Raw genomic sequence first — 12692 nt, 5'->3', positions numbered from 1 at the left:
TAGAGATTTTAAAAATGAGAGCATGATATAAATTTCATTGGAAGTCATGCCCAATGGAGACTCTTAGTTTTTGTTGTTATTAGTTTTTTGTTGATATAAAATCTAAATAAATCAAATGAATCTAAAAAATGACTATCCAATTTGTAAGATGTATTAATATATATGTTATCTTCCTTTAATAAAAAAATTAAAATTATATATATATATATATGAATTTCATTCCTGAATTAAACTTAGTAAAAATGAATATACAAGTTTTACCATTACAAAATTAAATAATCCTGATAAAATAACAATTTATTTCAATTGAGATAAACACTTTCCACTAACTTATAAGAAAATGGTAGAAGGCCTTCAAATCTTACATAACCACCACAAAAAAACAAACCAGACCATAGGAGATCCTAAAGAAAAACTATTAACATGTTCCAAAACAACTCGGGCAAAACCAAGCCGTGGCACATATGATTAGACACCGGTTCCAGCAGCAACCAAATTTAGCAAAACCTGAGATTAGACACCGGCTCCAGCGGCAACCATCCCATACTCGCAAATTTCAAATCTGCAGGAAACTTAGGTAGCCAATCCCAACAGCCTCTGCTCAAATCATATACAAGTATCTCAGTACTTTCACTCGCTCTCAAACAGATCTTATCTCCCACTCCCACACAATCAAACCAATTCGAATTTGAGCTTCTTCTAAACTCCTCACAAAAAGATTTGGGCATTTTCCCAATCTCTACCCACTTATAATCCTTAACCATCTCATGGAAAACTAATTCCCACATAATCAAACCTATCAAACTGTGATTTGCTTCGATTGCCCCAACCACAACTACACCACTCTTACAACAAACAAGCCGAGCCCACAAATTGTGTTGATCCCCTGTTGTGGGCATTGCCACAATTGCGGTGATCCCCTGTTCAATACTGTAGGCCATTATTTCACCACTGGCAGTCATACTCAACAAATGGCCCTGGAAGAAGAACATGTTTTCGTTTCTTATATCCACATCAACAATGCTTCCTGCAACATTCCATGCCTTGGTAGTGGAATCATAAGCTTCTACTACAACTGTACCAGTGCTGCTCATACCCACCACCATGACACTATATTCATCCCTTCTATTCCCCATTGGCAAGATTGCCTTGGCCATAATTCTACTCACACAGCCCATTTCTGGCAGCCTCCAGTACGTTTGGGTAAGAGGATTGCAAACGCATAGAGTTGGAAGATTGTAGCCAAAGCAGAAATTGGCATGAATGTCTGCTAAGAGCAGTCCAGAAGCTGATCCTCTGAAGCTGATGGGGCAGTGGCAATCATGAGGTATGAAAGATAGAGAAATGAAACGCCAAGTGTGGGTGAAGAAGGAATAGAGTAGGAAGGGCAGTTGGGTGCTGCAGGGGCAAAGAATGAGAAATGGCTGCCTATTTCTCGCTATGGAATTGAAGTGTTCTGATGAAAACAGAACATTCCATCCCCTGCAAACAGCTCTGAAGCGGAAGAAGCAGTCCACTGGAAGGCATTCAAATATTCTCTCCATCACATGTTCAGGCAAATCTGAGCACATTGTATCCTTACGAGTTCTAATGAGCTTAGCCATTCTACATCTAGAGGCAATTCTAGAGAATTTAGTACTGAACAATCTGCTGATGCTTTGCACAATTAAACCCAAATTCCAGAGAAGTTAGTAGTAAGCATAATTTCCAGATGAAGACATTTCATATCTGGAGATAATCTGAATGTATTGTAACAGAATGTCGTCACTTCTTCACTCTGCAACTACATTATGTCAACATAATGTCGTCTATACTCCGCCGCCTCACAATAGTCCTTTTCAACAAACGCAAGGCAACGCGGTTTCCTTTTCTGCCAAGGTTTCCATAGACTTCTTGACCATCCATTCTTGTTTATTTATTTAAACTAGCACTCGCACTTGTGTGTAATGGGTACGTGGAAGAGCTGTGAAAAGTCAATTAGACTGTAATTTTGTAAGAAGTGGTGTTCTAAAATGTGAACACAAGCAATAGGTCCTTAGTCTATTGGTGAAGTTGAATGGCAATCGGTCTTTGGTCTATTGGTGAAGTTGAATGACTCATAAAGAACCCCCAGGGATCAAGTCTTGCTGAGTGCAAGGCTCTGACATCATAAGAAATGAGGTTAGGATCATGCCTCGACTGATTTTGACAACGTGGATTGCCCTTAGTCCTTGACTCTAAGCCGAAGAGGTTTCAAGCACGAGTGGGTGATCTTTTCTGGTTGGTAGCTCGCAAGCTTTGTGCCTCACAGGTCTAAACCCTCCATATAAAAAAATGGAAAATCATGAAATCTTTTCTGGTTGGTAGCTCGCAAGCTTTGTGCCTCATAGGTTGAAACCCTCCATAAAAAAAAATGAAAAATCATGAATAATTATTCATTATATGTATTGTACTTTATTAACATGATCAATAATGCTACCCCTTTAAGGTGCCTCTACTCATAGAGATGTGGTCAATCACATCAAGATCCTACACATATATTTAGTGTATAGTGCATAACATTAAATATAATTAGTATATTTATTTATTTGTTAAATAAATTTTGTAAATTAGTCCAAAGATATCCAAATTCAAGATTTCTAAAATTCACAAATATAATAACTCATCAAATTATGTAAAGAAAGTAAGGAGATTATAAATAAATAAAATTAAGGTTACTAAAATTAATAGTTTCATACGTAAGAGCGTATGACAATGGTAAATTGTGAGCCTCTTATTGGGAGGTATTGGGTTCGACTCTATTTGAGCTTAATAAATAATAATAATAATTAATCACAACACACAATAAATAAATAATCTTAGCTTTGACCTCTTATTGATAAAAAAAGAACAAAATTAGTAGTTCCAAAATTTATATCTACAATATATTTCAAATACAAAAGATCCAACATTTTTTTATGATATGAAGGCTCCATTGCTAGAAATCTAGATGTGCAAATTTGAAATATTTAAAATTATTTTAAGCTAGAAGCAAATACATAGAAGTAAATAAACATAGAACCTAGATCTCAACAATTGAATCTAGTAATACTTTACGTTCGGATGGGTAGTCAAATTTTTCTACTTTTATGACATTACACTTAACCCTTTGTTCATCATTGTAAGTCTCTTATTTGATTTGAATTTTAAATATGAATTTATTGAAGATGACCTTGTGTATAATTTCTTATAGTTTGACATCATCTTGTTCTTCATCCTTCAATATTTTTAATTCTTTTACTATAACACCCATAATCTCTTCTCCCGCTTTTCTAAAAATAGTAACCCAAGTGAAATTTGTGTGATCTTGCCCTATACATTGAAGTGTGTATATGTAATCACATTCACAAAAACTACTATCACATCATTGACAATACCAATTACCATTTCCATCATTATTCACCTTCTTTTTGCATTGTCTATCTTCAAATTTAAAGGGGCAAGTGGCATAATAAAAATTATCCACTTTTACAAAACATATGGTAGATTTTATCACAATCCAACAAGGTGTGTTAGATCTAAGTCCCCAATCATTAACTTGTGTCACTATTTATATGACATTTCCTTTATAATAGAAGGGGAAGTAAGATCTTTCCCTTCTATATCAAACTGTGATCTCAATTGATGTGCTTAAAAAAAAATCTGGATTTACAATAACTCGGGTTGTGCTAAGTGTCCATATAGATTTTCCTCCAAAATCACTAATGTGTCTAGCCTGTATAGCAAGAATAAGTTTTGTTGTTAGCCTTCCTTATTGCAAAAGTTACCCCACATTGTGAACTCCGCCATGAAACCTGATATGTCTTTCATTTGAAGAGTTTTTTTTTGAGTTTGTGTGGCATTCTTTTATAATATAAAATTTCATGGATCAACTACTAAACAACCCCAATGATATCAACTATATAATTGCTTTCTATGGTGTCAATTTCACTTATTGATATAAAATTGAAAGTTTGTTTAGGAAGACAATTGTCTTCCTCCAAACACAACTCAACAATGGAATTTCTTTGTAGTAAAATTTCCCAACCAATCTTCAAATGGTTATACTTTTTTCTCTACAAGTTTAAGGCTCCCTTTTGAGATTGTAAGCATTTTCCCAATCTCTATGCAATCATAAAATTTATCTGTCACAACATTGAAACATGTAACTCTTATTTTCCCACCATCAAAATCAACCAAATTGAAAATTAAAAAAAATTCCACGTCCTCTCGCATTTTGGAACTCATGAAGATGAGGCTTTGTAGTTACTCTATCATTGATTGTCCATACACTCCTATAAAGATTCAATGTCGCAATAGAGATGTTTTTCCAAGAACTTTATTTCTTGCAATATTTAGTTGATCATATAAATTGTAGGTAGAATCCATGTTTGCATTATCATAACATAAACAAAATAATTTAAAAATGTAGAAACATTAAACACAATAAGATTTATAAAAAAATCCACTATTCGTAGTAATAGAATTTTTTTTTTGGAAAATAATGAAAATAACTACAAGATTATTTAGAAAATTTAGAAATGTATAAAAAAAATTGTAACAAAAAATAAAAATCTATAATTTTATTTTATTTTAAACTAAAAGCAGCGATAGATCTCAAATTATGAAATCATCCACATTAATGATAAATATTCTTAAAGGAATTAAAATTAATATTAAGTCTATGAAGATATAAAGATATTTGATGCTTAAAATTTATAAAAGAAAAGAATAACTTAGAATTCATAAATATAAAAATTAAGCAAAATTAAAGTTATGAAAGTTGATTTCTAAAGATGAAAATATATTTATATTTGCTTCATTAGAAAATAAAACTTATTTGTTAAATATATAACTTCAATTCTTAAAGGAAAGTAATCTCTGAGATAAAAAAGATAGAAAATTTTGAAGTTTTCTCTAAGAGTATAGTAAAATATTCCTACAAAGTTTCAAAAAGACCATAAGATGACTATAAAAAGAGTAGAATTGGATTAATTGTTTTCGATTAGAAAAGATAGAAGTTGAAAGCACTACCTAAAAGAAAAGAAAAAAAGAAAAAAGCTACAACTATCAAATAGTTATACACATGTTGCACTAATCAAAACTCGACCAGAAAAGTTAAGAGATAAAATTCCTTCCAACACTTGGCATTATACAATTTGAGCATCTCCATTGGAATGAAAGATCATAATTTCTCAATATAGCATCTCCAATTATAAATATGTATGTCATTTAAATATGTATTATTATTATAGGTCATATTTATAATATATGACATCATTTTCAATTACAAATTGTAAGACATATCTATGTGCATTTCCAGTAGAAAGCATTTGCATCTTAAATGTTCTATAAATACATAATATTCATGCTTGAAGTATGTAAGAGACATTTTTTACAAGTTTGAAATACCACACACACATGTGAAAATTTGTGGTTTTAATGTCTATAAGTAGTTAATGGTATTTGGAGTCATTTTGAATTATAAATATGTAAGAAGCATTTTAAATGTTTATTGCCATATAGTGTATGTTTATAATGTATATGATAATTTTAACTTATAAAAGTACAAGGAGCATTTGCATTTTAAATATAATACATTCATATCTAAAGTATACTGTAGGCATCTACTATTTTTTCAGATATGAAACTTTGCAATTTAAATTTATTAGAACTATTTATTTATGCTTGGATAAAAAACACACGTACTACTATACTTAAACATCATACACATATTTGAAAATATGATATAATAGAAAATAATTAGAAAATAATTATTTCAATAGAAGCCAATAACTTTATGGATTGCTTGGAACATCAACACATATCTTATTGTCTTGATTAAGTAAAAACGGGTTTTAAAGGACCCAAAACCTTTACAAAATAACAAAAGTCTAGATATAAACATGATATGTAAACATCAGAGAAAAGCAATATAGGATAACATGAAACAAACCTCCAAAAAGAAAAACCATGAGGTCACCCATGACAAAGCTGGAAAAGACAGTAAAAGAACAACAACCGACCAGCTAAGAAGTCTTTATCAAGTCAACAGTCTGATCTACTGGAATATGCATATTATCAACACCAACCTTCACCTCGTCCTTCTTACTGACATCCTCATTCTTCTTAGAATGAGCTCGGGTGTGTTTTCTTGGTCCTTGAGTCTCTGCCACCAAAGGGGAGTCCTACCCTTTATCAATCTCATTCTGCTTCAAGAGGCTACCCACATTGTCCACCATCTATTTAAACAATTTGTCCAAATTGCCCAGCTTAGTATCCATTTTTGATACCTTCCCCTAAATACCACTAATCTCTTTATCCATCACCCTTTGTTTGTCCTTGAGCAATGGTATCTTATGCATGAGGTTTTAAACTTCTTCTACATTCCCAATAACCTCTGAAAGTCTATCTATATGTTGGCCCAATATACGCTCGCCTCTGGAAATTTTACTAACTTGCTCCATTCCCTTGCCCAACAACTGCATTTGTTGCTTAAGGAAACCAATCTCCTTCAAAATTGAACCAAGGTTACCAAAAAGACCCTTGGAAAACTCGAGCCCACCATCAATATTATCATCCAAATCTGGAAGGTGTCCCTGTTCTCCAACATCCTCATTATCTGAGTCCCCATTCTTCCTAGTTTGTAACCTTTCCTCCTACCACCTTAAAGATTTTCTTTTCCTTTCTAGCCGATGAGCCAGAGGCTCATCATCAGAAGGAGGAGAAAATCAAACATCTTGAAAGCCCTTACTACCCTTTCCTTTACCTCCACTCCTCTTATTATAGTGGTCTCTCACTAATTCCTCCATGAAGTCACTCTCTCAGTCAGAATCACCTTCCTCAACAACCTTTTTCTTCTTTTTAGAACTACTACTAGAACCCTTTTTCAAACTACCCAAACCCCCTTTAGCTTCATCTTGGGTATCAGAATCACAACCCTTATCTGGGAGACTCCCTTCCATATCTTGATCTGCCCCTGGGTTTCACAATCTTCTTGGACTTTGACACATTCATTATCAAGACCATAAGACCCTCATGGCAAACATGCTCACCATTTGGGTCTTTTTGAATAGCCTGAGTGGAAATACTAAGAGACTGCATTAAATAAAATGGAAAATTGATCCTAACATCATGTTGAAAGTGATTTGCCAACATGAAATGGTACCCATACAACTTAGTGAATCTCCCATCTAAAGTTAGATATTTCATTATTACAAAAAGCACAAATCGCCATGGTCGAGACACAAAGGCTAGGTTGAAATATGAATTACCTATTTTTACAAATGACTTTTCTCTTGCTCTGTCTCCACAAAATCATTGATGGCCCTATCTAAGAGCTTCCTCTCCCGATAAAAATTAATCCTGGCCATGTCCATGGCCTCTGCAATTACTTCTTCGATAACATCCATTCACTGGTTACCAACCATCACAGAGCCATCTTTCCAAGATTTGATAAATTGGTGCGTAATAGCCAAATTGTTACCTCTAAGCCTTTCCATGTACCCTGTGAAATTTCCATGCCTTAAAATATCCCAAACCTCTGTCTTGTTCCTCCACTCTGAGTAGTTTGCCGACTCCATCCTTTTCCTTTTTCCTCCCATATTCACTTCACCAAATTTTTTGGTTTTTGTTCTCTGAAATACACAAATCACTTTGTAACTAAATGCCACACCACAAACAAAAAGAGAAATGGCAAAAACTACCTAGAATCTATGTGAAATGCTCAACTTTCTAAAAATCATAATCCACCACACTCCAAAAGAGTTCACCTCATAATTACAAATCACTGACACCATCATAATTAAAATATTTTTTCTTAGACCTCCATTTATCATACTTGATAAGTTGGCAGCCATTTGGAGGTAAGGACTCATAAAAATCCCAAATGATTTTATGATCACTGAAACAAGCCACATCCATAGCCCAATTAGCAATACAGTTGGCTTCTCTAAAATTATGAGTTATAATGCATGTTTGAAAATAATTTATAATGTTAATAGCCTTGAAGATAATATTGCTAATAGTCCACGATGGTTCAGTAATTTTATTTAAACAATTAATAATGTTGAGGGAGTCACCTTCCACCCATATGTTCCTCAAATTCATACTTTTGGCATAGAGAAGACCATGAAGAGCAGCAGAGGCTTCTGAAACATGATTAGTTTGATCCCCTATTCAAATAGTCATACATCCCACATAGTCACCATTAGAGTTTCTAATAACAACTCCACATCCTACTTTTCTCGGGTTCCCTTTCGAGGCCCCGTCAAAGTTTATCTTGAACCAATTTGCCTGAGGACAATCCCATCTAGCATCATCCCTTGGATTAAGGTCATTAATATTCATTCCCAAACTCCTTATATTCCAACTATTAAGCACCCATTCTTCCCACTCATTACAAGGTTTCTATCTAGAACCAATAATTTTAATATTTTGAATCATAAGGACCTTAATTTTATAGAACACTTGATCAGGACTGGATTCCACTCCTTTAAAGATCCTATCGTTGTGCTCCTTCCAATTGCCCCAACACATATAAGGAGGAATGAAGTCCCACAATTTGACAATCAAAGCATTCTTGGAGGGAGTCATCCAACGACTAAAGAATAATTGAATAGTAGCATAGAAAACCCAATCCACTTTCAGTAAGCTACAAACTTTATCCCAAAGCTTCTTGGTAAAGGGACAATGTAGCATGATATGATCCACTAATTCCCCTTCATTCTTGCAAAGAACCATTGATTAACAATGATGAAACCTCTCTTCTTAAGATTATCAAGAGTCAAAATTTTATTCTACAGAAGAATCCAAAAGAAGAAATTAACTTTGGGTGTCATGCCTTTCACCCAAGCCTTAGCACAGCAGGGTTCATCATGATCATCAAAAGAATTAGCATAGGCAGAGACATTAGAGTACATACCACTAGGGTCAATTTTCCATATCAGAACATTCTCTTCATGGTTTAAAAGGAAAGCATTCAAACACTTGCCAAGTTCAACCAAGTTATGGTCCACACTATGAAGATCCACCCACATATCATCCTTCCAATAATCACCCACAAAAGTACCAAACTAATTCTTGCATTACTCCATAAACCTATTCCACCTTGAATCATCACAAAGAGGGTGGTCCAAGATTCAAATATCTTCCCAAAAAAGAAATTTTCTACCATTTCCCACCTTCCATTTAACCCCTTTCCTTAAAATATATTTAAATTTCTGAGCATTCTTCCAGATCAGAGATCCCCCTTATTCTAAGTCACTATTAAGGAAATGATGAGAATCAAAGTGGTCCCTATTATATTTATCAACCCAAATATTCTTCCATTCCCCCTCTTCCTTGTGCCATTTCCACAATAACTTAGCCAATAACAATTTATTCATTGTAGTAATCCTTCGCAAGCCAAGCCCTCCCTTCCCTCGGGGCATGCAAACATTTTCCCAAGCAATTAGAGGTAATATTTTTTTAATCTCCATTCCAGTACACAAGAAAGTCTTCTTAATTTTCTCAATAGCAAGAGCAAACTTTCTCAGAATTTTGAAAACACTCAAAGCATAAAGCGGAACACTTTGAAGGATAGACTTGTCTGACTGAGGACAGAACCTTTCCAACCAGCAAGTTTCAAGTGGATTTTATCAATTAGCGAGTTCCAAAAGCTATCAAGAGGGGCTAAACCCAAAGGTAAACCTAGATAGGTTCTAGGCAAAGAACCGCTCTCATAGCCAATAATCTTTTTTATCTTATTTTTTCTTGCCTCACTAACATTAATAAAGTAGATCAAACTTTTGCTCCAGTTAATGATTTGACCATCCCATAGTCACCCAAAGCCTTCTTAATATTCCTAGCATTTCTCACTGAAGCCACCCCCATAACAATAGAATCATCTAAAAATTGTTGATGAGAGAAAACTAGAGTAGAAAATGAGGGATTAAGGCCCACAAAGTCCCCTTTCACCACCATATTATCCACCAATCTCCCCAAGCATTCAGCCAAAATAACAAAAAGAATAGGAGAGATTAGGTCCCCTTGTCTAATACCCCTAGAAGCCTTAAAGAAAGAGGTAGGGGAACCATTAACAAGCACCGAGAAGGAGGCCGAAAAAACTAACATGAAGATAAGGTCCCAAAATCTCTTATTAAAGCCAAACGCTTCTAATCCATGGAGGAGGAAATTCTAGTCCACTCTGTCATAAGCTTTTGAGAGATCAAGCTTAAGAAGAAACCCTTCCTTCTTCGACACCACAAGATAATGAATATTTTCATGACCTAAGATAATGGAGTCCAAGATCTGTCTACCAGGAACAAACCCATTTTGCTACCTTAAGATGATAGCTGTAAGAAGGGATAAAATTCTGAGAGTAAGAACTTTAGAAATAATCTTATAAAAAGAATTACACGAGCTAATAGGCCTAAACTGATCCAATCTATCAACACTCGGCTTCTTCGGAATAAGGGAAATAAAGGTGTCATTTAACTCTCTAAGGATGTTTTTGGTACCAAAAAATTCCTTCACACCATTACAAATATCAACACTAATGATATTCCAATATTTATGAAAGATCAAAAAAGGAAACCCATCAGGACCATGGGCTTTGTCACCCTTGAAAGAGAAAATAGCCTTAGGAATCTCATCCATGGAAGGAATGGAGGTGAGGGATGGATTCTAAGCCTCAGAAATACAAGTTGGAATGCATTATAGGAACATATTCTGCTTATCCAAATCCAAATTGGGGTCACCTTGAAGCAACCTACTAAAGAACTACACAGCCTCCCTTTTGATAATCTCTTCATTATCAGTCAAACCTTCATCCATATTAAGTCTGGAAATTTGATTAGCCATCCTATGCTTTAAGGTAGTCAAATGAAAGAACTTAGTATTTGGGTGACTTTCCTTCAAAAAGACCTCTCTAGAACACTGTCTCCAGAACATCTCCTCCTTGGTAATAAGGTCATGAAGTTCAACTAGTTTGCTACTTTCCTCCTCCCTTGAGACCACCTCATAACCATTAGTCTGAATCCTATCTTGAATATCTTTAATTTCCTCCAAAATATTTTTTTTTTTCTAAAAAATGTTGCCAAAGGTATGTTTATTCCATTTCTTAATATTCTTCTTTACATTTTTCAATTTGGCTACCACTCCAAACATTGTTTTACCTTCCACTTTGATACCTCACCACTCCTTAATGAGATTCTCCAAGTCTAGATGAAGAGTCCACATTTTCTCAAATCTAAAGGGGAAATTCTTATGAGAGTTGAGCTTATCAGTAACTAGGAAAATAGGGTAATGAACTAATCCCACACGAACTTGTGCATTAAGTGCACATTTATAATTCAAGAACTACTCATTACCAATAAGAGCATGATCCAACTTGATCTAAATAAGATCCTTTCCAGCTCTTCTATTAGTCTAGGTGTACTCAATCCCATGCAAGTCAAGATCATGAAGAAGATGATGATCAATAAAGTTCATTAAATCTAAGCTATTATCCATATTGGTCTGGTTGTTGCCCCATTTTTTAGATTCTTTTAAAGGGGTATTGAAGTCCCCTATCACCATCTAGTTCTCCTTAGCATAAAGCTTTCTCTGATTAGAAATTTCTTCCCACGGGACCTTCCTTTCCCATTTGGAGTTAGGGGCATAAACATTAGTAAGGACCCAGCTAAAATCATCTTTTGAATTAAAGAATCTAATGTTCATCATATTTTTGTTTTGAGAGATAAGTTCCCCTTGAATCCATCTATTATTTCAAAAAACAACCATCTTGCCTAACACTCCTTTAGAATCATTTCCAATAATCCTTCCTCCCTTGAAAATAGGAAGACATTCCACCTTATCCTTCAACATCTTGGTTTCTTGAATAACAAAAATGTCCATCCTATTGTCTCTAATCATATTTTTCAAAATATCATGTTTATGAGGGTTACTTAACCCTGAGATATTCCAAGAGATTATCTTCATAATTTATGAAATTTTTTTTATTCAAGGATGGTTCTCTGACTACCATCAATAATGCCTCTATTTGCCTTAGTTGTTCTTTTTTGCAAATTGGATGGTCTTCCAACAGATGATGGAGAAGACCCAACATCACCATTCTTGAGGGTAGAACCAACATTCTTAGAAGAAGAACAACCATGTCTATCCTTACAAATTTTAGACTCCCCATTTTTAGAATCTACTTTGGGCCCTTTCTTATTGTTTTTCAATGGAGCAGTCTCCACATCTTTTTTACCGCCTTTCTTTCTACCTTTAAACTGTTTACCAACCAAAATCCAATTGGCATCAAAAATGTCCTCTTCCCACATTGCTTCCTCATCATGAGAAATCATTAGAAGGTCCTTAAGTTCACCTCTAACAAAGTTTCCAGCCATCACAAACTCCTGAACCCTATGTTCTATAGGAAAAATTGTATCCTTTTGGGTTCCCTCTTTGACAATATCCCCCCCCCCCCCTCCTTGGTCAAGATCACCTTATCTTCTGGATTCCTCTTCAAGCAGTCACTATTACGGAACTCTGAAATAACCTGAGCAGAGGCATCCAAGCCACTCTCCATCTCCAAAGGTGAATCCAAACTAGGATGGGGAGCCCCCACATCATAGTTTGAGCTATCTAACTATTCTTGAAGAGGAGCACCATCACCACAAGGTTTTGGGGGAACCTCCACACCCCCAGTCACATTGCCAACCACACCACCA

General features: G+C 34.8%; 1 protein-coding gene across 1 annotated transcript; it reads right to left on the bottom strand.

The window, feature by feature from the left end:
• Positions 1–282: 282 nt before the first annotated feature.
• Positions 283–1620, bottom strand: LOC149535958 (F-box/kelch-repeat protein At5g15710-like). The gene has a single exon (XM_089805287.1). The coding sequence runs from the start codon at positions 1602–1604 to the stop codon at positions 498–500; it is 1107 nt and encodes a 368-aa protein (XP_089661413.1). The 5' UTR covers positions 1605–1620; the 3' UTR covers positions 283–497.
• Between the last annotated feature and the right edge of the window lie 11072 nt (positions 1621–12692).

The sequence above is a fragment of the Cupressus sempervirens genome, chromosome 10 (assembly GCF_028749045.1).
Source record: "Cupressus sempervirens isolate cs-2001-9-10 chromosome 10, ASM2874904v1, whole genome shotgun sequence".
Lineage (NCBI taxonomy): Eukaryota > Viridiplantae > Streptophyta > Pinopsida > Cupressales > Cupressaceae > Cupressus > Cupressus sempervirens.
The sequence above is the reverse complement of the archived record's forward strand: the minus strand, read 5'-3'. Positions and strand labels throughout refer to the sequence as shown.

Coding starts and splice junctions, on each gene's coding strand:
- LOC149535958 (XM_089805287.1), bottom strand. CDS start 1,604: ATGGCTAAGCTCATTAGAACTCGTAAGGATACAATGTGCTCAGATTTG.